Here is a 25,572-nt window from a genome sequence, read left to right as displayed (position 1 = left end):
AGCTGCCTCCGCCATTATTGGAATGTCCCTGGCTTTGCTGCTGCAGCCGAAAACGACACAAGATGCCCTGCGTTTGAATCCAAAATGAATGGCCCGATAAGGGACATGCAGCCACTTCACGGACAGCCAGTAATACGCAGGACTGCTGCTGCAGCCTCCTTGCAGCAAAATCTGAGAGCTGCAAAGTGGCCACAGAGCATATTATTCCCCCAACAACGGGTGGAAAATGACTCCATGCCGGAACAGCAATCGGACCAGACCTGTCGCTTGCAGAGTATTTGTTGCTTTTTGACTTGAATCATTTGGGATTGACGTTTGAGTGCCTTCCGCCAAAAACCCAGTAGGCCTGATTCGTAAGCCCTTATTTCATTGCGGCTCAAACCGGACACAGCCCGCCTAGCTCCTGGCTGCTACGCCCCTACAGCGCCGCCAAACAGCAGCGATTGAATGCCCAGACGAGAATTTTCAAAGCAGGAAGCCGGGGGTCCGCCTCCGCGTCGGCCGGCACAACCCCCCCGGAAGGGTTCCAGCTCTCAGGGGCCCAAAGGACCGGCCGGCTTCGGCGGCCGGCGCGGTGGCTGCCGCAAGTGCATCGGCAGACGCTCGCAGCCCCGTGAGGGGTTGGATCTCAGAGGGCCGAAGTGCCGGCCTCTGCGGCGGCAGCCGCGCGCGTCGCGGCAGCGGCTCCTTCCCCCGCAAGGGTGGCATTTAGGGGGCAGGAAGGCCAGCCTCGGCAGCAGCGGCCGGCGCGGCAGCGGCCGCACGCGCGGCGGCGAGCATATTGCGCAGCCGGGGCAGGATGGCCCGGAAGGAGGGCCGCTCGGCCGGGTCGGTGGCCCAGCACTCCTCCATCAGCGCGCGGTAGTCGGCCGGCATGTCGCCCGGGACCTCCGGCTTGAGCCCCGAGAACACCTTGAACAGCACCTGCGCGCATGTGCCGGCACATGTCAGCCGCCGTCGTGCCGCCAATCGCACCATCCTGACTGAATTTAAAAAAAAGGCATGCCCAGAAGGTGCTACCCAGGGTCAGAGACATCCAGACAGCTGTGAGATTGTGGCTCATTCGACCTTGGCTGCAAGCTGTGCGCGGTCTCTTAAGATAATTAATGTGTTGCACAGGATTTGGGCGCATTGTGGCAGCTGCGCAGCACCTGGTGGGTGTTGACGCCCTTGTAGATGATGTCACCGGCCCACAGCTCCAGCATGAGCATGGCAAAGCTGTACACATCGGCCGGCATCGCCATCGCACCGCGCTGCAGCATCTCTGGGCTCATGTACGCCACCGTGCCTGCGCCATGTATTCAAATTCAGAACTTGATCTTTTTGGACTTCTCAGAGTCCCAATTTTAACATCTTTGTAGTCCAGAAGTGCAGGGGACCTCGCCACAGCCTCCAGGAAGGGCACCCGCTGCTGCAGATGTAAATATCCCACATGGTGGATGGCACATGTAAATGTGCTGCAGCGCTGGACGGCACGAGTCCGGGAGGCTTGCAACCAAAAGCAGTGCGCAGTGAAGGGGAAAGCTTGAGCACCCACCGTGCGTGTTGGTCGACACGTGGGTCATGTTGTTCTCCAGGATGCGCGACATCCCAAAGTCGGCAATCTGCGCGCATGCACAAAGCCCCTCCAATGCCGACATCAACACCCAATTGCACAGCAATATCCACCTAGAGACCCCTCAGTGAATGACACTACTAGATATTTCATGCCCTTCAGCATGATGGCTATGATATGTGATATTTCGATACAAAAGTGGCACACTTCTTTCGCAGCCTTTGTGTCGATGCTTTTGGCACTGGGGGATGAGATGAGGCACTGAAGATCTCATCTTCAGGCAGAAACAGCGGCATGCAAAGAGAGCGCCTTCTTGGGTCAATCTGCAGAAAAGATCGTCAGGTAGAGAGCACTCTGGCAAAGCAGCCTCATGCACCACGAGACAGCACACCTTGCAGAGGAAGCCGCGGGGGTCGGACGAAGTAACTGCGCAGCTCTTGAGGAGGACGTTGGCGCCCTTGAGATCAGAGTGCAGCAGGCCGATGGAGTGCAGGTAGCTCATGCCCGCGCTTATGTCTGTCAGGCACAGCAGCATTGACACCTGCGCCGCGCCAGCAGACTCAGGACCCGCTGGTCGTTTCGGCTAAAAGGATCCTTCGGGTAACCTGGGTGTGAAGCACATGAGTGGTGCGAAGCACTCCAGCATTTGCAGAGTGGGCGGGCACCATTGGGACTTGATACCAGCCGAGGACAACAAGCAACTGCAGAATGGACAGTGAGCTCTGCTTTTTATTTGGTGGCTAGGGGTTCAAATCATCAACTCAAAGCTGCCTGTGCTGCAGTAACAACTTGAAGCCCCCCACTCCCCAGTACATCTACAAGCCAAAAACTTGCGCAAAATCAGGAAAATTCTCACCAGGTCGCCCTTGAGACGGCCCTGCACGATGCGTTGGTCGAGAGTGCCCACGTCAGCATACTCCATCAGGAGTAGCGTCTCGACCGTGGCATCTGCATCCTCCAGGCTGAAGGGCTCCCGGTCTGCCGTGGGCAGCGTTCCCTCCCTGGCTGCCTCTGCCCCCGCCACCGCCGCCGCACCCTCGGGAGTATTGTCGGCTGCAGGCATAGCAATGGACTTGTAAGTACTTCCATGATTTCCCAAACAGGATCTCACAGCTGACTGGGGGTGCTGATTGGGGCGCACAGCGTGAAGCTTCCAGTGGAGATACGCGCATCAGACAACATGGCGTGTGATTGGCATATTTCTCGCGTGTGTGAACCAACACAGCTTCATATGGACGGCGTGCGTACTGTTTCTGGGCGGCATGCCGACAATGCCGCCCAGAAACCAGTGGTTGCAGAAACAAGCCAACTTCGCGTGAAGGAGCTTGGTGTTCTTCTAAAGCAGGGTTGCCTGTTTGGGCGCGCACCTGATTTGGCGGCTCTCAGTGGGTTTCCCCGCCCGGCTGCGGCCGCCGCGGCCGAGCCGAGCTCCAGCGACATGCGCTTCGCCAGCTGCGCGACCCGGCCCTCCGGCCCGCCGCCGCCGCCATGGGCTCGTCCCTCTGGCGATAAAACGCGTTCCACCGTCGTTTCAAACGGCGACGCGACAGCCGCCGCACTGGCCGAGGATGCATGCGAGGTCAGCATCGAGCTGTTGGTGCGGAAGGAGCCTCCCAGCGCCTGCTCAGGAATCGCGCCAGATCAGGCAACAAATTTGAACCCTAATTTCAAATCTCGATTTGGAATCCCCCGGCGCCAAATCAGGCGAAGAACCCGATCAAGGCTGCGGCTCAAGTTTCTGCCCGCACAAGCTGAGGCAATCAGCCCAGTTTCATTTGTACTAAAACTCACAGCAGCCGTCTGCCATACACCGCTATGCCACTCCTTGTGATAGCCATTTGAGGTGCTCGTTAGAGTGCAATGACGGCGGCACACCATTCGCACGGCCTGGTCCGGGGTGACGTCGCCCCAGCGGTCGAGCGAGGTGGCGCTGATCGACCGGCACGCCCCTGCAGACGCGCCCGCAAACACCGAAGTGCGCGGCACTCGCATCGCCGGTGTGTTCAACTGCTGCTGCTGCTGTTGCTGCTGTTGCTGCGCGAAACAGAGCCACTCAGGTAAGAGCACTGTGTTGACATATATTGCCCCCAGCAAAGAGGCTTCATCTGGGACAGATTAATTCTGCTGCTGCTGCGGACGGCGAGAGCGACTGCTGCCTCAATCACAATTGCAGCACCGGCTACATCTCACAAGAAATAGCTTGTTATGACATTGATCTTGCTAAGTACAAGATGACAAACATGGCCCCGGCAGGAGACAGGCAGCGGCAGAGGCGGAGAAGCTGCAGGCAAACAGAGGGGTCTGCAAGCTGCGGGTGTTTGAAAGTTGCGGGCTGCCTCGGTTGACCAGGGGATGTGAGTGCGTTGTAGGCGGGGGGCACACCTCGAGCGAGGCACGCGGCGACTCGGAGAGCGTGCGGATGCGAAAGGAGCGCAGGGCGACCTCAGCCTCGTCTTGCGGCTCGTCGGCGTTGTCGGCCTCGGGCGCCTCGATGTGTTGCACCGTGTGTATCTGGTACGTCATCACCTGCGCAGGTTGCACGTGCGTGAGCATGAACTTCAGATGTCGGGAGAGTTATTCCAAAATCCTGCAATCTGACCCCTGAACATGAGGCCAGCATGGCTGCAGCTGCAGGTTGGGAAGTACACATAGTGCAAAGGAGTTTCTTTCCAAAACAGAGGCCGCAACCAGCATGCAGCATGCACCTCCCTCAGCCATGAAGGAGGATGGAGCATGATACACAGCCTACCAGAAAGCCTTTGAGCTTCCTGCAGCAAGCTACGCTCCCCCAGCCTGATAAGAGGCTCAGGCGTTGCAGCAGAGCTGATGCAGGGCAAATAATTAAGGGGATTGATGCGCACCACGTTGGGGTGGTGCACGTGCGCGGCCACCAGCGACTCGTGCAGCGCGTTGAGTTTGGCGGTCCGGCTGCCCTCGTGGCTCAGCACCTTCACCGCCACCGTGCCGCCGCGCCACAGCGCTGCAGCAGCAGAGCATATACCGATGTCAGAGCCTTGTTGTCTCACTGCAGACAGTGAAGGAGCAGCGGGAAACCCACGGGACACAGATTGTCTTCATTCACTGCCTGTCACATCGGATGGCTGCAGAATTGGCTGCAGACCGCACTCAGGCGCAATGGGATGGCAACGTTCCAGGCCGCACTTGTGCCACCCTGCTAAAAGGTGGCCATGATCCTTTATCAGCCTGCAGAGGGCTATATCTCTTCCACTTGGTGTGCATTTTATGGTTTCTCACGGAAAAAGAGCTGGCCAGAAGTTTTATCCTGTAGAGGGCTATATCACTGGTGTATCTTTGGTATGGACAACAGTTGCAGCGCGCTGAATAATCCCAGTGGAGAACCTGTGGAGCGCGCACCTTTGTATACGCGGCCGAAGCTGCCCCTGCCGATGAGCTCTTCCAGTTCCAGGCCGCCAAGCTCGGCGCTGCGCCGCTGCAGCAGGTCCGGCAGGATGTACAGTGATGACTCACGCTTGAGCTGGCGCCGCGCGTGCGCGTTCCCTGTGCTGCTGCTGCTCGGAGCGCTGTTCCCTCCGCCCGAGCCCCCCGGCCGGCGCTGCTCTGCGCCCGATGCGGTCCGCGGCTCCTGCGCAGGGTTCCGGGGATTGTCATAATTTGTGGTGGCAAATATAGGGTTTGCAGGGTGGTTAAACGTAAATTAAGAGCATTGTCAGGCGCTGCTCCGCGCCCAACAGGGTGCACGGCTCCTGCGCAGGGTTTCCGGGGTATTACGTTGTCTGCTGAGGGTTGTTAATTCAAGGTTTGGGGTGAATAATAGAGCAAGGGGAGCTGAGGTCGGTGGTCCAGTCTCTGCCCCCGCGAAAAGCAGCTTCGACATCTTTGCATTGCCCTTCTCTTTGACCAGACCTGGGTTTCAGTGTCTGTTAGCCATCCGATGGTGACAGCAAGAACAGAGTGTGTCATTAGCAATAATTTGTTGCTGGGTAAGCCGCTGCCGCAGAGCAAAGAGCAGAGACCAAGAAAAAGTGCTGGTCATGATAAAACCCTCCCCACCACGTGGGGCACATTACAATTAAGACAGCGCGGCATCCAATGCCAAAGGAAGTATGGCAACCAGGCATGACCTAAGGCAGCAGCATGTTTTTGAGCCCACCTGCATGAAGCGCATGGTGGTTTCTTGGCTGCTCCCACTGCCAGACACGTGCTCCCTGCACATGCACGCAACCCGCACATCTCATCGATATGCCTTGATAGCAGGTCATCATTGTGATCTTTACCATTCATTGAACCTTCTCTCTGCTGTACTGCTTGCTTGCTGGTGCAAACATGCCAAGCTTAGAGATGCTTCCTGTTTGGCATGCGTGCAAAGCCTGCTCTATCAGCTGGGGTGACAAAAAAAATTCAAATCATTTCCCAGGCAATTTGAAGGGCTCGGAGCACTCACGGCGCAGGCTGTGCCGGGGGTTTGTACTCCACTAGCCCAATCCCCTTCCTGTATACCTTGGCGCCCTTGGACAGCAGCAGGCGCTGCATCTCCACATGGTCGCCAATCAAGGCATCCTGGTGACACCCAAACCATGGGCTCAATGTTTGAAGACCCCAGGCAAACGAGTGCATGAACTGCGTTATCAGACACCCAAATGCAGAATGTCTCAGGCATGGATATTTGCTGAGGCTGAGGCGCACATAGTTTCAGGCTTGTGAGTGCATGAAGTCGCAGGCAAGCAAGTGCACAAGGTCTCAGGCAAGCAAGTGTATAAAGGTAGCTGCTGAGCGCTGAAGGCTTGTTTGATGGGGCTGCAGGGTGGCACCTCAAGAGGGGTCCGAGCAAAACGATCCACTGGGTTTGGGTCACAGCCCTTCTTGAGCAGCCACTCTGCTGCAGCCATCTGCCCCTCAGCCGCCGCCAAGTGCCTGTGGATAGTGTCTAGCATTTTCAGCAAAATCTCTTGCAGGCTGACAAATATTATAGGAACCTTGGATGGGGCAGTTGTGAACAGGGTTGGGGCTTCAACTGCTCAACAGAAGTGCTTTGGGCCACTGAAGAGTCAAGAGCGAGGCGAGCGACTCACAGAGGCGTCCGTTTGTCATAGTCGCTGCAGGAGGCGTCAGAGACCTGGGCAACAGAAGCTCACTTTTCAGGTGATCGTTATTTAACCGCAGGTAAGTGCAGGCATGCACATCAGCCTCACACGGACGTAACGAGATAATTGTGTTATTACGGACAGACTCTGAATGAAAGGTAGGCGAAGGGGGTTTAGCCGGTGCAACGGAACCAGCACTCACGAAGACGTTTGATGCCTCGCACAGCGCCCTCATCTTCGGGACATTGCCAACGGACGCAAAGAAGAGGATCTCGGCAATCGCGCGCCGGTGATCCTCCTCTCGCCGCTCCTGTTGGGACGGAAGCATTTCACTTGTCCTGCCGAGCCCTCCGCGAACCCTGAATGTCTGCGGGGCGGCTACGTACTCCTTGAACGCCCAGGACAAGTTTTGGAGCACATCAAACTTCCATATTGATGTTATGCCGAACAGATATCCCTGGTAGGCGCCAGTACGGCCGCACGGCCAGAGTTCTCCGGGGTGTTATACCCATCGGCCGTCTGACACCCCTGACACATAGCATGGCGCGCTGTATCTGTCTTTGCTACACATATGCACGAAGGACTGACCATAAGCAGCTTTCAGAGAGACGAAACCCCTGATAAATTCGTTACCTAAGGCGAACACATGGATACTTCAAGGATCATGTGAACAACGAGGGTGCCGCTGACGCACGTCTTGTCAACCTAACGTCACCATCTGATCCAGAATACGGCGGCGTTGGTCCTAGGATCAAGATCATCCAACTGGTACTGCTCAGGTAAAAGGTCGCATGTGAGGCAAAAGATGCTGACCATGGTGCTCTGAGTGCCTGGTGCTGCGCATGCAATTGCAAACATGCAAAGCATATGCGTTCTCTTTTCCAGGCTTGTTTGTATGCACCGGTGCCGGGCACCGGCTGGCTGGGGGGCGGTCATCGTGCTTACTTATACGGTGTAAGTACTGCGCACCGTGCCCACGGTTGATTGGGTCTTGCTTGGATCTGGCGAGTCCGACAAGGGGTAGGATTGTGGCAGCCTTTAACTGCAGCTTGTCTGCAAGACGTATCTTGCTTTTTGCAAAAGGCACGAAAAAGCGTGGAATGTAATTAAAATGAATGCACTGTGCCGACTTTGGATCTCTCTGCTTTGCTTCCTGCATCTAAATTTAAATTTACAAATGGGATTGGGACTGGCCTAACATCACTCCGCAAACTAGTGGAATTTTCTTGAAGGCAGCTGATAGCCCTCATCCATGGAATTCATGGCCAAGGAAATTCTTGAAGGAAATTCATTTCTAAACGCTAGTCGTGCATTGGCAATTGCAAGCACCTCCAGCTACAATTCTCGTCCTCTCATCAAATTGAATGTCATTCCTTCACATCTGCACAAGTTGGAGACAGAGACCTCCCCAAGACCAAGCATTGTCTGCAGCAATTTGAAACGATGAGTGCTGTAGTGCGATATACCCTCTAAAGCTATGGCTTGCATCCTCACTGAGCATGCATCTACCGACACTGCTGGCTGGTGCGGGCCAGGATGAAATACATATATCCTCTCTATGAGCTGATAGAGTCATTCTGTTGGCCATAGGAATGCCCATCACTGCTCACTACTTCAAGTGCTGCTGTTGCAGCTTGCCAGACGTTCAGGTCCACCTAAGGCCCTACAGCTCCCGCTACACTAAAGGTACAGGCCGCAAAACTGTTGACATTCCTTCCACTGTGCTGGAAATTCTACAGACCCGCCAGGCATGCACTGCATGTCTGCAGACGGTGTTGCTCACAGCGTGGCCATATCAGGCGCATGCACCTTGGGGCGCTGCGGACGGGCAGAGACAAGGCGCCTCTTTCTCTGCAATATGGGGCTGTACAGTCAGCTTTTGAGCCAGACAGGCTCTGAGGCAGAGGCAGACTCAGAGACAGGGCCTCTGAGGCCCTTCTCTCTGCGGTTTGGGGCTGTACAATCGTCTCTGAGGCAGACAGGGGTCTGAGGTAGAAACAGAAGCTGAGATAGAGGCTCTGGGGCAGGGACAGGGCGGCCAGATCAGGCGCATGCAATCTGGGGGGACTGCACTTCCTTGGGGCCGCACAGGGACCCCCCGCCTTCTGTGCTGTCCGCTGAGCTGGCGCTGAGGATGCTCCCGATCAGACTGCTGGGCGCAAACAGCTCCTCTAATGCATCCAGGTCCAGCGATGCGCTTGCGCTGCCGGCTCGCCCCATGGGTAGCCGGTGCAGCTGCCCCGGCAGCCTTCCCGCTGTTTTCAGACCTATACCACCAGCCGCAAGCTCAGTTCAGACCACACAATAGACCTTGATGATGTGATGGTGAGTCAGCTTGAGGAGATATGACATTGAAGAGCAAAAAACAGTACTTATGTATACACCGCTGCCGTCACACTTGTATAATTTATACCAAGCAATTAGTTCCCAGATTGCAGATACAGAGAGTGCTGGCGTGTGCTTACCGTTCGACTGGAGGCGGGGCCCCTGGTCAAGAAGGTAGTCTGTCAGATCCAGCGTGGGCGGCGCAGAGGCGGCCTCTCGGAGCCTGCCGCTGTCTTGTCGGCTGCTGCCGCATGCATCATTGACGGCGTCCAAACGGCAAAGCCGCTGCTGAAGGGCACCGGCAAGGTCCGTCTCGAACCCGGAGATGACCTGACGCTGACCTGGCATCCCCTCGCTGCTGCTGCGCCGGACCAGGCTGGCCAGCTGCGCAAGCTGCTGCTGACCGGACGCCGCCTCGGCTGAGTCACCCGCTGACTCACCGGACGCTGACTGGACGTCCGTGAACGGTGCCGGCGGCGGGTTTCCGCGGACCGGGGTCTCTGGCGGCGTTACCGCTTCGGGGAACATCGGCAGGCTCAGCTGCGCAACGGCTTCCACCGGGGACCCGACGCACTCCAGGTGCGACAGCATGTCGGCCTCGGCGATTGCTTCTGCGGCCCACATGCTCTCCGCGTCGCCGCCGGCCGGCAGCGCCTCTGCGGCGAGCTCAGAGGCGGACGGCGACTCCGGCTCAAGGTGCGCCGCGGCGCAGCCGACCGGGACGAGGTCCGGCTGGCCCGTAACGGGCGCGGCCGGCCCGGCCGCCATGGCGCTGAGCGCCGCGTCGGCCTCCGCCGCCATGCGCTCCACTGGGGCAAGATCTTCATCGGCGATCCCCGGCAACTCCACGGCCTGATCTTGCGGCTGCGCAGCGCTGATATCATCATCGTCGTCGTCGAGCGCTTCGAAGGGCGAGTTGCCGAGGTCCTCGTCGCAGGCGAGGCCCATGCAGGCGTCGGCCAGCAGGCCCAACGAGGCAGTGTCGGCCGGCGGTTGTGGCGGCAGCGGCGGCCGCCGCGCCTCCGGGCCCGGGGCTGGCTGCGCGCACGGGAACGCCACCGGAAACTTGCTCATCGCTGAGTGCACCATCCTGCGCAGATAAAATAAATAGCTCAGATATTTGGCACCAGTCATTCTGAACCCCAGATCTCAGCAAACGACGAATCGCTTGACCACATGTGAGCTCACAGCACTTCTGAACCCGCACGTCCCCATCTGCACCTTCCAGTCGGACGCAGAGCTCTCAGTGTTTGAGGCCAGTTGGCATGCTGATGATTGTTGTGAGGTGCGAGCTTCAAGGGAGAGCCATCGTGATCCGTGCTGCACAGGATGCGGCGGACCTGTGCAGGGGGAAGCGTTGCGCGACGAGTGGGCGGACGTCGGGCGCGGCGGCCAGCTTGGCGAGGAAGGGCAGCAGGTGCAGCAGCTCGCAGTCGGCCGCATCCTCGTACCAGGACGCGATCGGGATGCCGTTGTCCAGCTGGTACCCAAACACCTGTGGTCAAGTGGGCCAGATCCGTTTGAGCGTGCACACTCTATTATTGTTACTATTCGCACACTCTTTTCCTGCCAGAGGCAAGATACGTCTGCATGCAAGCTGCAGGTACAGGCTGTAAAAATCCCACCCCTTGATGGACTCGCCGGATCCAAGCAAGACCCAGTCATCTGCAAGCACGGAGCTTAGTATTGTGACGGCCCCCGCCAGCTGGAGCAATCTATCCAAAGCATGCAATTCTGTCTCAAGGGCATATGTCGGGCCGCGGCCACACCGTGGGGGTGTTGTCAACGATGACGGTGTGCGCCAGGTCGCGGCCGAGCGCGGACATGTTCTTCATGAGGAAGGCGAGGCCCGGCTGGGAGTGGGAGGGAACGCGCAGGCACGAGTCACGGAACAGCCGGTGCTCAAAGAGCCTGCGCTCGGGGTCCAGAATGTCCAGCAGCGGGCCCGCGTAGCTCTGCATGACGAACGGTCTCACCATCAGTCCTCCAGACTTGTCCACCGTGCATTCTCAAAGGGATAGTTGCCGGCAAGATCAGGGCAACAACATTGCCTGTAGAACATACGCGGCAAGCAGGTGGACCACACAGCTTCAGAGAGCTAGAAATCCAAGACCCACCAGACTACACGTCTTCATATTCATGCAAGCGTTGTGCGAGAAAAAAAAAATCTGCCTGATGACACGCTCTACGTTTGAAAGATTATGGACCCCACCTGGCTACCGGCAGTGAAGACGACGATCTCAAAGAGCGTGGACACCGACTCTAGGAAGTGCGTCAGATGCGGCCGCCGCTCAAATGCGGTCCGCGCGCCGTCACCCGTGACAAACACCTCCCGGCTGTCCTGCAGATATATCATATTCACCCTTAGAAGTGAGCAGCGCACATAGCAGCACACACTTGAATAATACCTTGATTTCAGGTGTTGTATTTTGGCGGTTGAGCCCACAGCAGTCCCACTTCCACCAGCAATTTGTCCTCTAGGTATTTCTGTGCTTGGCATGCAGCAGGCTCAATAGCAAATGCTAGTACACATCTGCAGGTGGGTGCTCAGCTGCAGACTGCTTATGCAGTGTTCTGGCTTGGCCCCAGGAAGAGGCAAGACAGTAGAGTACAGATGGTGCATCCTAGAACAGAGCGCACACCTTGGCGGGCTTGTGAGGGTTGAAGAGGGTGCTGCGGATGAGCGTGTGGTCCAGATCCAACACTAGAGTCTTGCGCACGCGGCCGTCCCGGCCCGGCCGCGGCGGCGGTAGCAGCGGCCCCCGCGATCGCCGCGCCACCTTGGAGATGTGCGGCAGGCTCGAAAGGAAGTTCAAATACTCCGCGGCCTCCTCCGCCTGCCAGGTCAGCGCTCAGCGTGATCAGCTCGCAGCGTGGCCACATCAGCAATTGACTCACCCCCGCCCGTTTGGGGACTCTGCCCCACTCACTCCCAGCGATCCGCCATGGCATGGCACCCTTATCCCATTTTGCACACCTGGACACAACTCTGTGATGTTGATGCTCTTTGGGGGTAGGAAATAAAATATGGGGAAGATGCAGATAGGGACGCACCTGCTCTCTGGAGGCAGCAGCAGCTTCTTCTGGGGTTGGGGGGATTGGAAGGGGCGCTAGTATCACGGACTCACTGCCACTGCTCTCACTGCTGCTGACTAACTCCCTCCTGGCGCGCTTTGCTGCCCGGCCCTCGCTGTCTAGAGAGCCCAGGGTCCCCTCGTCCTGCAGACAGTTAAATTGCATGAGGAGTGCACCAAATTGGCCAAGAGGCATGTGTGGGGATCTGCACGCCCAAGGCTCTGATTTAGGCTCCTGGCAAAGAAAGGTGTGCAGGACATGAATGCAGAGGTCGCGTCTCTTGATATCTGGCCACTCCAACTTCACAGGAGGCCCCAGCTACGGGGATCAGAGGAGGGCCAGATCGATGAGGGCACCTCAGACTGGTCGGATAGTCCGTGCATGCTGTTGAAGGGGTGCAGAGGTTTCCTCCTGCGAGAGCGGCTCCTGCAGTCCTGCTCAGTGCTCACGGCGACCGGGTTTCGTACTTTCTGAAAACCTGCGGAAACATCACAGTATTGGATTAGCCCCACGCGTTGCCTGCATGCTAGATCCGTACAGGATGTCAAGGAGTCCTATCATCGTCCGCAGTCGCTGACTGGAACCACTATGGCGATCCAGGTGGTTTGACTTCCTTTGACACAAAACAACCTAGCCCCGTTGATTACTTGCGGAGCCAGGACGTCAGCCTGATATCTAGAGCATCGGATGCACCTCAGAGTCAGATCACCAGTCTTTGCCTAGGCCACTTAGGGCACCAGCATCCCGCCCATTTGGTCTACCAATGGGACGTGCGCACTCTTCTGGTTCTGACCACAATGCCCCGCTATGTCCACGCCGTTGGTACATGGGTACGTTACCCTATTGAAGATGCCGCATAAAGCTAGCGCCCACCGAAAAAACTTGGATTAGTACAAACCTCGTGCCCCACTGAGCATCTGAACTTGCGGGACCCTTCCTCCAGTGGACGGTGCCAGCCTAGGCCACCGAGGAGTCATGCCGTGACTCGCACAGACTTCACCTTGCCATCGATGGCCACAGACTACCCGGCTTGTGCCTGGCTAGCGCCGGCGCGGGCGATCCCGTTCAAAAACTTGTCACGGCTTGTAAGAAGCGGGAAACCACAGTGGGGCGTTCTGATGCGCCCAGCACCGCTGCACAAGCCCAATGTGGGTGTACTGAACATGATTAGAACCCATCCCGGGCTTCCTGGCACCGGACACGCCCCAATGCGCTCAGAAAGACACCGACCATGGGATCTCAACCCACAAGGCGGACTAGGACTAGCTAGGAGACCTGATGGCTCAAAAGCCCACACGAACGCCCAGAAGCCGGCATAAAGGACCCAGGGACCCCAATACGGCATCCGATACGCCGGCCACATCGCAGGAACGAGCATAGACAAGAATCAAGTGCTGGCAACGTTGTGACCATCATCAACCGATCCGCCCGTGCTATGAGCCGTTCCCAGAATATGTGCTCCAATCATTGGCATGGCTGACCATCCAGCAAGCTCACCTGATGCTCTTGCTATTGGCTAGGGCGTGACGAGGAGCTTTGCTGATCCTGAATTTAGCTAGTTAATAAATCTTGATTGTGCAAAGTTTAGGCTGGCTGGATCTTCCCTGGCCTAAGGTGTGCCCTTCCTCAGCTAGCAGATGCACACGGAGATATCAAAGTCGTCAGCTCCCAGGTATCTTTGGTGGACGTGAAAAAATCTGGCTGACAACCTGAGATGAGGCCTTCTGGAGGGAAAGTCCCCGTAAAGTGACCAAGTCAGATATACGGCACCTCGCCTTGTCTACATCTTGATCAAGTTTGGAGGGATGGGGATAGGGATGTTAAGACTCGATGTGGGATTGTCAAGGATCGAGTGGTTGGGCATATGCTGGATCCAGGATCATCATCACTAGACTTTCCAAGCGCAGGAGCACATCTTGCCGTACTCGCCTTGTGGGCTGGACTCTTTGTACTACAAGCCTCGATCCGACACTTGGACCTCAAAAAATGATGTAATTTCCGTGTGAGAGGAGTTGCCTCGCAGCAGCGCAAGGGATGGTCCTCGAATGGTGCCTTCTGTGTGTCTACCTGTGACGACTTGTATGTGCTCGCAATCATTTTCAGGGCTCACGAACAAGCTCACTCATCAGCATCTGTACACTCTTTTACATAGCGAGGGTCCAGCAGACACCAGCATGGCCTTGTCGCTGTCGGCCTTCGGATATCTTGTTCTATACATGTACAATCACTCTGTGCTAGGGGGCCACGAGAACAATATCCTCCCGTAATCAAAGCAATGCTAAGCACAAGTAACAAGAGGTCAACTAGATCACTTGGGCGAGGAGTACATCTCCTGTGCGCGCTTGAAAGACCACACATCCTCGATCACTTGAACTGGCACTGCTGCCTTTGTCACAGCCGCTCCCTCGTTCACTTGCTCTGCCTGAGATACCTCAGCCTCGCTAGCTCCTTCCTTGGCAGCTGAAAAAGTCCCATTTGCCCCAGCTATAGTGGACTCTGCGCTGCTTGATAGCCGGTCTGCTGCTGTGTCCTGAGCGCTGCTGGCATCTGCAGCTGCTGCCTTTGGGGAGGCCACGATGTGCACCGCAAGCTTCCTCCTGCTCTGTTCATCCAAGATACTTTCCTGCAGTGCATCCAGGGCACTCCATAATCAGCTCCCACCCTCATCCAGGACGCAAGAAGACTATATGCTGCCAGCAATAATCAAAGAACTTTCCAACATGCAAAGCAAGACAGCTGGCTAAGTCAGCACTCATTTAAGGGAAAATTACTTGATGGTTCACAACCATGTCACCCTCTCTGATCATACGTCTGCATCAGTTCAACAAGGGCAGTTGTGGGCGCAGCCGCATTTAGAGCTCCTGGGCCGGGGGATTTTTGTAAATTTTTCTGCACGATGATCCCTTGCGAGGTAGCCCTTCCTCTCATCTCTGGCGCTCGCTCTGCCTTGATCTTGCCCCCCGTGCCCCTTACCAGGCCCTCCCTGCCTCCCTCTCCTTGCCCTTACCCTTTGATGACGGAAACTGGCCATTACCAGTGATGTCCCCTGCTCAGCCATTTCTGCCTCTGCACGTAGTTGGGTCTCCTACGGGGTTCCCTCTATTGCGTTTCTTCTTTCTTTTTTCTTCCTTTCTATGTGTATCTCTTTCTCTAACAAGCGGGCGCCCACCTGGAAGAACTGCAGCACGTCGGCCTTGGACAGCGTGCGAAGCGCGGCCACCTCGGCGGCCGGACGATCGAAGATGAGCGTGCCATCGTCGATCTCGCGCCAATCTCGCGCCGCCAGCTCGCGCAGACGCTTGGGCTTCTCCAGCTTCGCCTTGGCCAGCTCCTCCACCTGATACACTCTGATACTGCCTCAGCTTCTTCCTCAGAACCTGAACCTAGAAAACCTGGAAGCCTAGAGTCTGATACAACCTCAGTATTTGCCTCAAGAGAGCTGGAACACCCTCAAGAAGACACATGAAATCTAGCCTTCATACCGCATCTGCACACCTGAGCTACAGTCAGCTAGAGTCTCAGCTGTAATCATCCTCAAGGGTGACCTGTGCATGGTGGTAAACACTCTGCGTCTCCCTATGCTGATAGCTTCAAGCCATGACACGCAGTATGCACACTGCAGCACAGCCATCCTTGGCACCCACCCAAGCTTGACAAATCACTCTGAATACTGTACTAGTTTTGCAAGAAGCTGCATGTAATCCATGAGCGGGAGGGAACGCGAGCCTGGCTAGCGAACGAGTCAGCGTCCAGCTCAGCAAGCCGCGCCAGCTGGGCTCCCACAAACGCCTCGCAGCGCTGCTCCAAGTGCACTGCAGAAAACGCGGACGACTGCACCACGAATGCAACGGCGCGCACGGTCAGCGTTGGCAGGCCGGCCAGCCAGACCATGTAGCCGAGCTGCTCGACGGTTCGCAGCGTGTGGAACGCATCGCGTCGGCAGCACTGCACGGCTAGCTCCGCCAGCGCGTTGCGCGCCAGGTCATCGGGGCCCACCTGTATAGGCGCGAGGGATTACATAAGTTGCTTTCTGTGTTGTATAAATCCCCTGACCTATATAGCAACCTTGCAAAAACGGCAGGTCCAACCCTCTCTGGACCCTGGCATCTAGATGATCCTGAAAGCTAGTAAATCAAAGGGATGCAAAGACAATTCTGCCTGGTAAGCTTGCTAAGTCTGCTCTGCAACCCCTCTCCCACAACGCACACTGTAAGATCTTGCATGCCACCAGGGGCAAGTTTTGTGATGAGCTGCTGAGCATCAGACTGTGATTTCTCCAAATGGCAGAGTGCAAGCAGCCCACCCAGGTGCGTCACGGGAAGAGCTCAATTGGATTGCATCAGCAGAAGCTCTTCAACATGCACAGTGCAAAAGCCCTTGCTTTGGCACACATGAGCGAAGAAACTGTCATTCTGCCACCAAGGGCTGGTGACACAATTTGCCAAGGAGCCCAGCGAAGGAATTTGCATCGGCGGAGACATCCTCCGACATCATCCGGGAATAACAAACCAACCATTTGGAACAGCGAGTGATGACAGGAAGTGCAATCTGTGTCTCAGAGGTTCCAGTGTCCTACAAGAAGGGCACCTGGTAGGTAAGCACGACGGCGGAGTTCTCATTGGCGTCGTTGGGTGCCGGGACCGACAGCAGCGCCGGTTTGCCGGCCGGCAGCCGCACGACTCGCTTCTCCGGGCGCTGCGATGGGAACAGCGGCCGCGCGCGCACCTGCTCCTGTGATGACAGCAAAAGGGATGTCAGCAATGGTAAACGGGCGGTGAATGCCAGCAATGAGCCAGAGCCCACAGCGCACCATGGCAAGGCCGGGTTCTTAGTTTCCCGAGGTCCCTACTCAGCTCTCCTTTGTAGATTGTGTGCGTGCCCGCCAGAGTGTGTGCTATATCACAGCTTCCCCCACCACAGATATAGCCAAGATCTAGGTCTACAGCCTGGCTTGCAAGCTCTTACATTTACATCTTCAAGTCAACCTAAATTTCCCTCTAATGCGCCAGAGGTAGTATCATGGTCCACAAAGGAGACGAAAGAGGTTGGACGCAACCAGACTGCAAAACTCAAAAATATTGCTGAGCACACCGAAAAGATCAGCAAACCACCTCCGTACCGGGACTCGAACCCGGGACTACAGGGTGAAAACCTGCCATGCTGACCACCTACACCATACGGAGACATCGATGCAGTTCGGCGGCTTTGATGTAGATATTATGCGCCCCTCAGGAACCTCACAAATTGGCTTCTCTAAGTTGCATGCAACTGTTGTGGCCTGCGCGCATCAGCGTGGGTGATGGAGCTGGAATGGCCTAGGTTCGCCCCACAATACTGGTCAGTAGGTGCTCTCGAGGGGGATAAAAAGAGACAGGGGTGTGCGCACCGTCAGGAGGCTCTCCACAACAGCAGTGAGGTCGCTGGCCTGCTCCTTGCTGAAGTTGCCGGTGGCATATCCCTCCGCAAAGCAGCGCGAAAAAAGCCGGCCCGCAAACGCCTGCCGAGGCAACAACCCATGTCAATGGATTGCACTGCCAAAGATCTGCACCTCAGCGTTCTCAAAAAGAGAATCCCAGAACACGTATATTTTTTTTGGTTGGAAGGGACAGCACGCCCAAGTCTGGCAGATATATGGCACTTTGTTCGCAGACGTGTTGCCCAAGACCTGACCTACGCGGGTTCTGACCGTCCAGACAGAGCCTCAAAGGGTCATCTTGGAGGCTCTTCCATGAGACTTTCAGAACACGCTTAGTCATACCAGTGGGCGTGACAGCTGCCCAGAACGCCATGTACCTGCCAGAACAGGTTGGGGAGGAGAGCAACCACAAAGGGTGCGCCAACAACCAATACCCTGCCACCGCTGTAACACAGCAAAGGCTCCAGGTCTAACACCGTGTGGTGGTGATACAAGGAGTGCCTCCAAGCATCCCTGCCTTGCATGTCAAGTAACAGATTGGTCCACTTAGAGGTCATAAAAGGCCTCAACGTCTAGAGAATCATAAAATGTACAGGGGGGCGCGCACCGTGAGGTCTGATGGCTGCAGGTCGCCGATGACGGCTTCGTACTCGTTCGTGTGCCATCTTCGTGCTTCCAAGGCAACTGCAGTTTCATACATGGCTGTCTGGTACGGCTGCTGGTAGCGCGCATTGGCATACTCCTTCGCCAATGCCTCCTTCTGCACCTGTACTCACCATGCATCCGAACATCATCAATTTTCATACCATTGACGCTTATATTGACTGTGTGTGGCTTCCACCAGCAGCTTATATATTACAAGACTTGGGTCTGCTGATTGTGCGATGGGAAGAGCAATGGTCAACCTGGGCCTTTAGATAAGAGGTATGCAACCAAAGTCGTGATGAAACACATGCAGTATATTGGAGCTGAAGTGATCAATCTAGCTGCAGCCTGCCGGCTGGGCAGTGTGGAATACGAGAGATGGAAAGCAGGAGGAAAGAAGATGGGAAGCACCAGGAAGCGGTCATCCTCAACAGCGAAGGTGCCGACTTTGTGCAGCACCTGGCAAACCAGCTCCATCAGCTTGTGGCTGTACCTGCACCCGCACCACAACACCCAGCATCACATAACCATGCATGTAAAAAGTTTGGGGGCACGCCTCTTTTAGGCTTTTAGCCAGCTATTCTGGGTAGTACACCGCTATACCTCTCCATGACAGCCCACTTCTCTGTCTTTGCTCAGACCTAGCCAAATGCAGCGATGCCCATGCTTGCTCGTGAGACAGCCATAGGGGATCCCAAATGGTCGAGCTAGATTATTTCACGTGAAATCCAGTTTTCAGGTGAATGCGTGGTGCAATCAATAATACTATGGGGAGAAGGCCTTTGGGATGTGAAGTGGGCAAGTAACAGTCAGGAAATGAGTTGGGAGGCTCGAGCAAGACTAGTACGCGCACCCGAAGAAGCTGACGAGGAAGCCGGTGGTGGTGGAGTTGAGGCCCCAGGAGAGGCCCGCCAGCTCAGCATCGTACGCGATCTCGTTCAGGTAATCGCTCAGAAGCTTCACGTACAGCCGCGTCAGCACCCCCGCCTCTGGGCTTGTGTACGCCTACGGTCAGGGTCAGGGGTTGTCAAGAGATACACAAAGGATTTTCCAGGGGAAGCAAGACGAGTGGCGCCCGCAGCGGCCGCGAGGCCAATCAATCCTGATGGGTTTGTTGCTGATCACCCCTGGTTTCATTCCTTGCCCCATCTCTCAAGGGCATTATTTATGTGTATGTCCACCAAGCCAAGTGATCACTTACTCAACTCGACTTGAAGTCAATTGGCCAAAAATGAAAAATCCACGCTGCAGATCAGTAGGCTACAATGCCACTCAGGAGCAACACAGGACGTTTCCTCCCTTCTTTAAGTCTAGCACTGTACAAACAGGACTTGGAACGGCATGGAAACTGCTAAAATGCATGTGTTGAACAGCCGTTTGATATTACAAATACAACGTATTTTGAATCATGAAATATTGGGAAAGGAATGCCCGGGCGCACCTCGGGGCATGCAAAGTGCAGGTAGATTACGGCCTTGGGGGTGTCAAAGCGAGTGGAGGGCTTGTGCCACATGCGCAGCAGTGAGCCCTCATGGCACACCTCCGGCCTGACCTCTTCGGTGTCCTTCACCTGTGCATCATCACCCAAACATTAGCATGTTAGCTGCGAAGAGTATCAGTCGTCATGTGAGCTTATGAACTGTCTCTAAGCATCCCTGCTTTGCATGTCTTGTGTTAAACTGCCCCACTTACAGGTCATTTGAGGCCTTAGGGTCAACAGAGATACATATGATGACTAATTGAATTGACCGGGCACAATGTTGTCACCCAGACATGCAGGCGAGGTAGGGGCAGCACTGACAGCCACTCTGCAAACGTGTAGGCTTAGAGGAGTCGCTAGGCTCGAAAGCTCACGCCTTCATGCATGCATGCAATGAAGGGTGAGTCTGGACTGGGAAGGGGTGTGCGCACGTCTATGAGGGTGAAGTCAGAGGAGATGAAGGGATTGTCATGGGGCAGGTGCAGCTCTGGGGGTGCAACAGCCGAGGCCCAGGCGCTGAGCCATTCTGAGGAGATTGCCTCCTGGGAATACTCTGTCCCATACCAGGGCTCAGTCAACGTCGTCTGGCCCTGCAAATACCACATCAATTTTCTCTTGAGGTCCCCATCGCCAGCCTGTTTTTTCCAGTTGCCCCAAAAGACCTCATGCTCTCCTCATCAACACTCTTGACTATGAATTATCCCTCTTGCTAAATTGGGCCTTAAGTGCTATTGGGTACTGCCAGACAGCATAATGCCAATGGGGCTTGCTGAAAACTTCCAAGCATGCTGGTCTGCTTCCTGGGCCTTGCCTTCCAAACCTGCTCACTTATTGCAGCACCAGCCATATGGATCCAGCATTGCAAAGAATGAGAAAGGCTGTGGAAGGCAAGACCGGCAGCAGCGCCTGACAAGGGTAGAGGCTCTGCAGCCAGCGCCATGGGCATCATGTCTTGGGGAAATGGGACATCTTTGCAATATGACAGCACTGGAAGGCACTCTGTCCCTGAGATAGCTGTCCCGAGCTGCCATGCTTGCCCAGAACCTAGCTGCTGCCTTTCAAGGGCATGCCTGTTGTGCAACACATCGAAGCAGGATCCTTATTTCGCCTGTAAGGATCTAGCTCGATCCTGCCATGCTCCTTACTGCTGTTGTGTGGAGGCAAACCAGCTGGTATTCTCACTGACAATGTGATCTCATGAGGAGGGGTCCTGTGCGCACCTTGTAGCGCTTGGAGGCGATCATCATGCGCAGGTTGCGCGGTGTCAGCTCCCTCAGCACTGCGCGCACGGCCTCCTCGCTGAATTCCTGCTCAAGGCAACAGGCCACCCCAAAATCAAACACTGTCATTTCTTGGCCACATGCCTCCACAACAACGCAGAACTGCTACTGAAGCGCGTCTACCCGCATGCAGCAAAGGACAGGTGATATCGTGTTACAGGCAGCAGGCGATGATGACGGGTTTTTGACTCTACACAGAGGATGTATTCAAAAAGGGCTTCAGTGGGGGTGCCTTTGTATTGAAAGTGCTGCACAAGGGACCGTGAATGTCAAAGATCGCGCATGCCTTCGCCCTCAGACGGCAATCCTGAATCCTAGAGATCATGTGTGGGCAATATGTGTCATTGATTACTAAGCACCTGGGGCACACTGTGGAGGGCCAGGAGCACGTCCTGGGCAGGCACCTCCTGCAGCTTGGAGGACAAATACTGCGCCATCGCCAGCGGGCCCTGCTTGTCTGCAGCACACCACACCATGACCTTGCTCATCATTGTGCAACTTAGTACGAATCGTATGGTTGGCTTTTGAGGGTTTGGCATGAGGGTGGCAGCCAAGTCCGAATGACTTCTCCCCCGCTTCCAAGGTGTAGGTCCTCCATTTAGAAAGAGTGGAACGGAAGAGCGAGTGTTGCGGATCTGCCAACAGACCTGCGGCAGAGTATCAAAGAAGGCACAACCTTCACGATCATCGGCTGGGATTTGCCAGACCCACTCCCACACCAAGGTAGTGAGAGGGACACATGTAACTGGTTTTGCCCACTGCTTGTACCGGCATGCAATGTGCTGAGGTCCTTGAATACCAGGATAAGAATGTACATTGACAGAATCCCACCTGAGAAGTTGAAGCGCAGCTGTGCAAGGTCGCTGTACTGCTTGAACCTGAGTCCGCAGGCACACAAAATTTATCCTCAACGCCAGAATCACTAAATCCCAGGCCGAATTTCTGACAAAGTAACACAGCGAACTGCAGTGTGATGTTGCCAGACGGAGGCACAAGAAGCCACAGATATGACTTAAAATGTTAGAATGTGTCCAAGCAATCTCAGCAGGCTGGCAACTGTCACATCAGGCAGAATCGAGAGGATAAGCAAGTTGCTCACCTGTCAGCTGTCACGCCATCCTGCTTGCTGACAAGCCCAATGTAGGCAAAGATGATGCCCACAATCTCCTCTATATGTTCCAGGCCTGCACCAACCACCTCCAAGATCATCAAAGCCCACATGATAATGTGCAAGCCCCCAGCATGACGTTCACTCCACGAACTCATCAGAGGCCGCCTTTGCCATGACAATATGGATAACAACACTCACTGCAACCATGATCGATCATTTGGGTATCTAAATCGGGCAGTAAAGAGTCCAAGTGCGCCCAATTCAGAAAGTGACCTCAAAATGAAGGCAACTTCACAAGGACCTGCAGAAGACAACACAGCTGTTTTTTATCAGCAGTGAAGTCAGAGCAAGACCCTGTAGAGCCGCCTTGCCGAGTAGAGGGGCGCAGTCAGACTTGCCTTCGTCGGTGAGACTGATGCCGACAGTGAAGAATGAGCGCGCAGAGAATGAGCTGCCGCCCTCTCCTGCAGACAGCCCGGTCGCCCATCCCCGCGCCTTCAGCACCGCAAATGGGCTGCCAAAGCCCTCGTGCCTGAACACAAACGTCATGTTTTCTTGTCAGCGCACCTGGAAAGACATGGTCACACTGGAAATGCACAGGACAGATGCAGCGAATATGCAGTCATCTGCGTGGCCGTCAGCTCAAATCAAACAAATATCTATATATAATTTTAAAACAGGGCAGGCCTTGGAAGAACTTGGTTCGTGATGTCCTTCCATGGGGGCCTTACAGGGCCGCAGCTGCGCCATCCTCGGCTTTTATTCTTCGCATAATCAGAGATCCCTATACTTATGAGTCGTGCGGAATCTGCGTCTCTATCATCCCCATTTTGCATTAGAGGTTGCCACTGCGCCATGCCTTTGTTACAAAAGGTGTCGATTGGTGCAGCGGCAGATTGCTCACCCAATGAGATGGCCGAGGTAGCCGCAGGGGGTGACTCGGTAGACTGTTTGCTCTGGTGGCACCGCCCACTGCAAGTCCAGCCTGTGTCCCTCCTTCTGGGGCACCACCCGCAGCAGCTGCCCCGTCTGCTGCTCTGTCAACACGTCCTCTGCACATGCACACAACCAACTTTAGTCACAGACGCTGAGTTGGGCACGTCTCTTTCTAGGACAGCATGGGCAATGCACTGCCTTCAAGAAGCATGCTGAGCCCCCAAACCACAATTCTTTATTTGTGAGATCTATCAGTGCCTGTCATGCCAGCATCATGGGCAAAGCGAGGGGTCAGGCATGCAAAGAACCAAGAGGTTTCTTAAAAACTACCGAGTACAACAAAAAATTTCTAATTAATTCTGGTGAGAACCTCAAGTATGCTAGAAAGAATGGATCGCACCAGGGAAGTGGGGGACTGGGAGGTCGGTGTTGGGCACGGCGCCAAACTTGGCGCGCACCAGAGCCTCCAGCTCAGCGAGCGGCTGGCGGCCCACGAGGGCGCCCCTCATCAGGTTGCTGCTGTAGTGCCGCGCATGGAACGCCTGCACCTCCTCGTGGGGGATCAGGCCCCGCTCCTGCACTCATGACAAATGGCAATCTTTCAGAAAGGACTTAAATGAGGGTGAAATTGCATCTCGTGGCAGCCCATAAATGTCAGATTCCGTGCCACTCTTGATCACCTTCCTCAGACAAGTGATTGGCAAATGCTCAAATATTCAGAACCAGCTCCTTTCCTTACGCAGGTGACACTTGATTGACTCACTCTCAGTACGACACCAGCCTCCCTCTTTGGCATACATGAGACAATAATGTTACCGTACTTCTTCTTCAATACAAAGTGCTACCCACAGCCCCTCTCTGGCTGCAGATTAGGGCTCAGTAACAAACTTGGACAGATATTCTGCAGAAGATCCGCCCTCAGAGGGCATCGTTCTGGGATGCACCTTGGGTGTGTGTAGGAGGGTGTCCAGGTTGCCTGTCGAGAAGCGGTTGAATGGATGGCCGGGGTTGGCAGTGTGTCGCCACAGCTGCATCTGCCGCCAGGCGTCTGTGTTCAAGTTCTTGTTGTGCCTGCAGCAGAAGCCATTTGCAAGCTGGATTACTCTCACTGATTTCATCTCGAGTTCCTTAGTGTGCAGGTGCACACAATGCCCAGGGGCATAGCACGATCTAGCTTGAGAAGCGCATTGACAGCAGAAAGATTGAGTAGTTTCTGTGGGAAACAAGGAAATGGTGGCTCAGGCTGTTTGAAGGACAGTTCAGGATGATGGAGGGGCGCACTCAGAGTCAACAGCATTGACTTCCCTCTCCACGCCGTCCTCAGAGATGAGGGGACTGATGAAAAACTGCATGCAAAGACCCACAACATCTCAGCAACATTCCCAATGCTAATTTAACATGCACACATGCTTACCTTGTGCTGGGAGAATGGAAATAAATGGAAGTACCACAAGGGAGTGCCTCAAAACAGAAGAGGTCCATGATGTGCGCAATTCGTGCTCTGTTTGGCAGTAAAGGGAAATCACCTGGGCGAAGCGGTCGAGCGCTTCCTCCAAAGAATCCCAATTGCAGTCAAAGTGATAGTTTGTGCTCTCTGCGGCTGTGTATGCGTTTGTGTGTCCTCCATGCTCTGACTGCAGGGAAGCAGACGCCAAGCCGGTTAGTTGCCAGACCAGTTTGCCAAAAGCATTGTGCAGCAGCAGTAATCTGACTCAATCCAGAAGAGGGCAAGTGACTCTGCATATTCTGTACAACAGACACTGCAATAATCATGGTTCAACTCAGTGGGCGAATGAATGTGGGCGTGTGCTGGTAGAGGCGGTGCCTGCCAACAGTAAATGGCTGTGGACATTAAGGATAAGCGGCGCACCAGGAATTTGCTGTAGGCATCTTCTTCTGGATACTTCTCAGAGGCGTAGAAGAGCATGTGCTCGCAGAAGTGTGCTAAGCCAGGCATCTTCTTGGGGTCCAGCAAGCTGCCCACGCGCACCTGAAGCCAGGAGGGACACAGCAGAGTTGGATGAATCCCAATCAAGGCATACTAGCTAGATGATGCCGTAATGATGATGGAAATCGCTCTCGTTTAGATATGTCGAAGGCTGAGCCATTGAGGCTCACATTGCTACGATGACACAGGTGCTGTAACAGCGCAGCTACAAGGCGTAGGGAGAGAAAAAAATATTAATATGATTGTTAGTAGGAATATCGAGCCATGAAACTTACATCGACAGCTGCGCCTGCCTTGTCTAGCTCAGGATCACTGACTAGCAGGAACTCCAGCTTATTATCTAGCACGAGTCTCTTGAACTGCTGCGCCTTGAAGCTGAGAGGCTTGATGATCTCCTGATCTGCTTCAGCCCTTCCTAGACCCATGACTGTTGATATAGCGTTTCAGGTAGAACACAACGAGGCAGGATGTGATCGAGGCAAGCGTGGCAACGGAGTCTCGCAAGTGGGAACGTGTGTTTATAGACTATATATTGAAAAAAGCTTCAAAATACTTCTATTCTGCACTTTGAGGATAAACCTTGCTCTTCTGCACTTAGTGTGTTCATCTATGCATGCACCACATGCCAAATGAGGAAACGCGCCAAGGCTCCAAAAATAGCTCCTAGGACAGCTTGCCCAGCAGATGCTCAGCCGCTGCAGACATGAATGAAGGAGCACTATAGAGCGTTATTGATGT

The 25,572-nt window shown here is 55.1% G+C and overlaps 3 protein-coding genes and 1 non-coding gene across 4 annotated transcripts; all 4 read right to left on the bottom strand.

Annotated features, from left to right (window-relative positions):
* Positions 1 to 708: 708 nt before the first annotated feature.
* Positions 709 to 7,236, bottom strand: COCSUDRAFT_67360 (kinase-like protein; the record flags this gene model as incomplete). The annotated part of the gene is made up of 15 exons (XM_005644912.1): positions 6,821 to 7,236; positions 6,607 to 6,650; positions 6,346 to 6,448; positions 5,979 to 6,094; positions 5,688 to 5,742; positions 4,931 to 5,159; positions 4,417 to 4,535; positions 3,938 to 4,081; positions 3,431 to 3,589; positions 2,923 to 3,175; positions 2,412 to 2,608; positions 1,947 to 2,096; positions 1,538 to 1,604; positions 1,152 to 1,288; positions 709 to 924 (listed from the first exon to the last, which is right to left on the bottom strand). Exons 1-15 carry the CDS (start codon positions 6,944 to 6,946, stop codon positions 709 to 711), a joined length of 2,115 nt encoding a protein of 704 aa, XP_005644969.1. The 5' UTR covers positions 6,947 to 7,236.
* A 1,425-nt stretch (positions 7,237 to 8,661) lies between these two features.
* COCSUDRAFT_67358 (hypothetical protein) lies at positions 8,662 to 13,557 on the bottom strand (the record flags this gene model as incomplete). Its single annotated transcript, XM_005644911.1, has 9 exons — positions 13,516 to 13,557; positions 12,375 to 12,496; positions 11,998 to 12,162; positions 11,586 to 11,780; positions 11,156 to 11,284; positions 10,713 to 10,898; positions 10,284 to 10,438; positions 9,084 to 10,033; positions 8,662 to 8,885 (listed from the first exon to the last, which is right to left on the bottom strand). Exons 2-9 carry the CDS (start codon positions 12,399 to 12,401, stop codon positions 8,662 to 8,664), a joined length of 2,031 nt encoding a protein of 676 aa, XP_005644968.1. The 5' UTR covers positions 12,402 to 12,496; positions 13,516 to 13,557.
* Positions 13,558 to 15,103: 1,546 nt separating this feature from the next.
* Positions 15,104 to 25,388, bottom strand: COCSUDRAFT_30601 (hypothetical protein; the record flags this gene model as incomplete). Its single annotated transcript, XM_005644910.1, has 20 exons — positions 25,110 to 25,388; positions 24,757 to 24,876; positions 24,413 to 24,520; positions 24,168 to 24,232; positions 23,831 to 23,957; positions 23,287 to 23,461; positions 22,855 to 23,002; positions 22,374 to 22,482; positions 21,953 to 22,036; positions 21,036 to 21,125; positions 20,780 to 20,923; positions 19,991 to 20,149; positions 19,521 to 19,649; positions 18,933 to 19,084; positions 18,491 to 18,572; positions 18,042 to 18,200; positions 17,405 to 17,515; positions 16,606 to 16,749; positions 15,739 to 16,014; positions 15,104 to 15,349 (listed from the first exon to the last, which is right to left on the bottom strand). Exons 1-20 carry the CDS (start codon positions 25,257 to 25,259, stop codon positions 15,104 to 15,106), a joined length of 2,778 nt encoding a protein of 925 aa, XP_005644967.1. The 5' UTR covers positions 25,260 to 25,388.
* Positions 17,129 to 17,201, bottom strand: COCSUDRAFT_t54. The gene has a single exon. It is a non-coding gene; the product is annotated as a tRNA-Glu (tRNA).
* Positions 25,389 to 25,572: the final 184 nt, after the last annotated feature.

The sequence above is a fragment of the Coccomyxa subellipsoidea genome, assembly GCF_000258705.1.
Source record: "Coccomyxa subellipsoidea C-169, whole genome shotgun sequence".
Taxonomy (NCBI): Eukaryota; Viridiplantae; Chlorophyta; class Trebouxiophyceae; family Coccomyxaceae; genus Coccomyxa; species Coccomyxa subellipsoidea.
The sequence above is the reverse complement of the archived record's forward strand: the minus strand, read 5'-3'. Positions and strand labels throughout refer to the sequence as shown.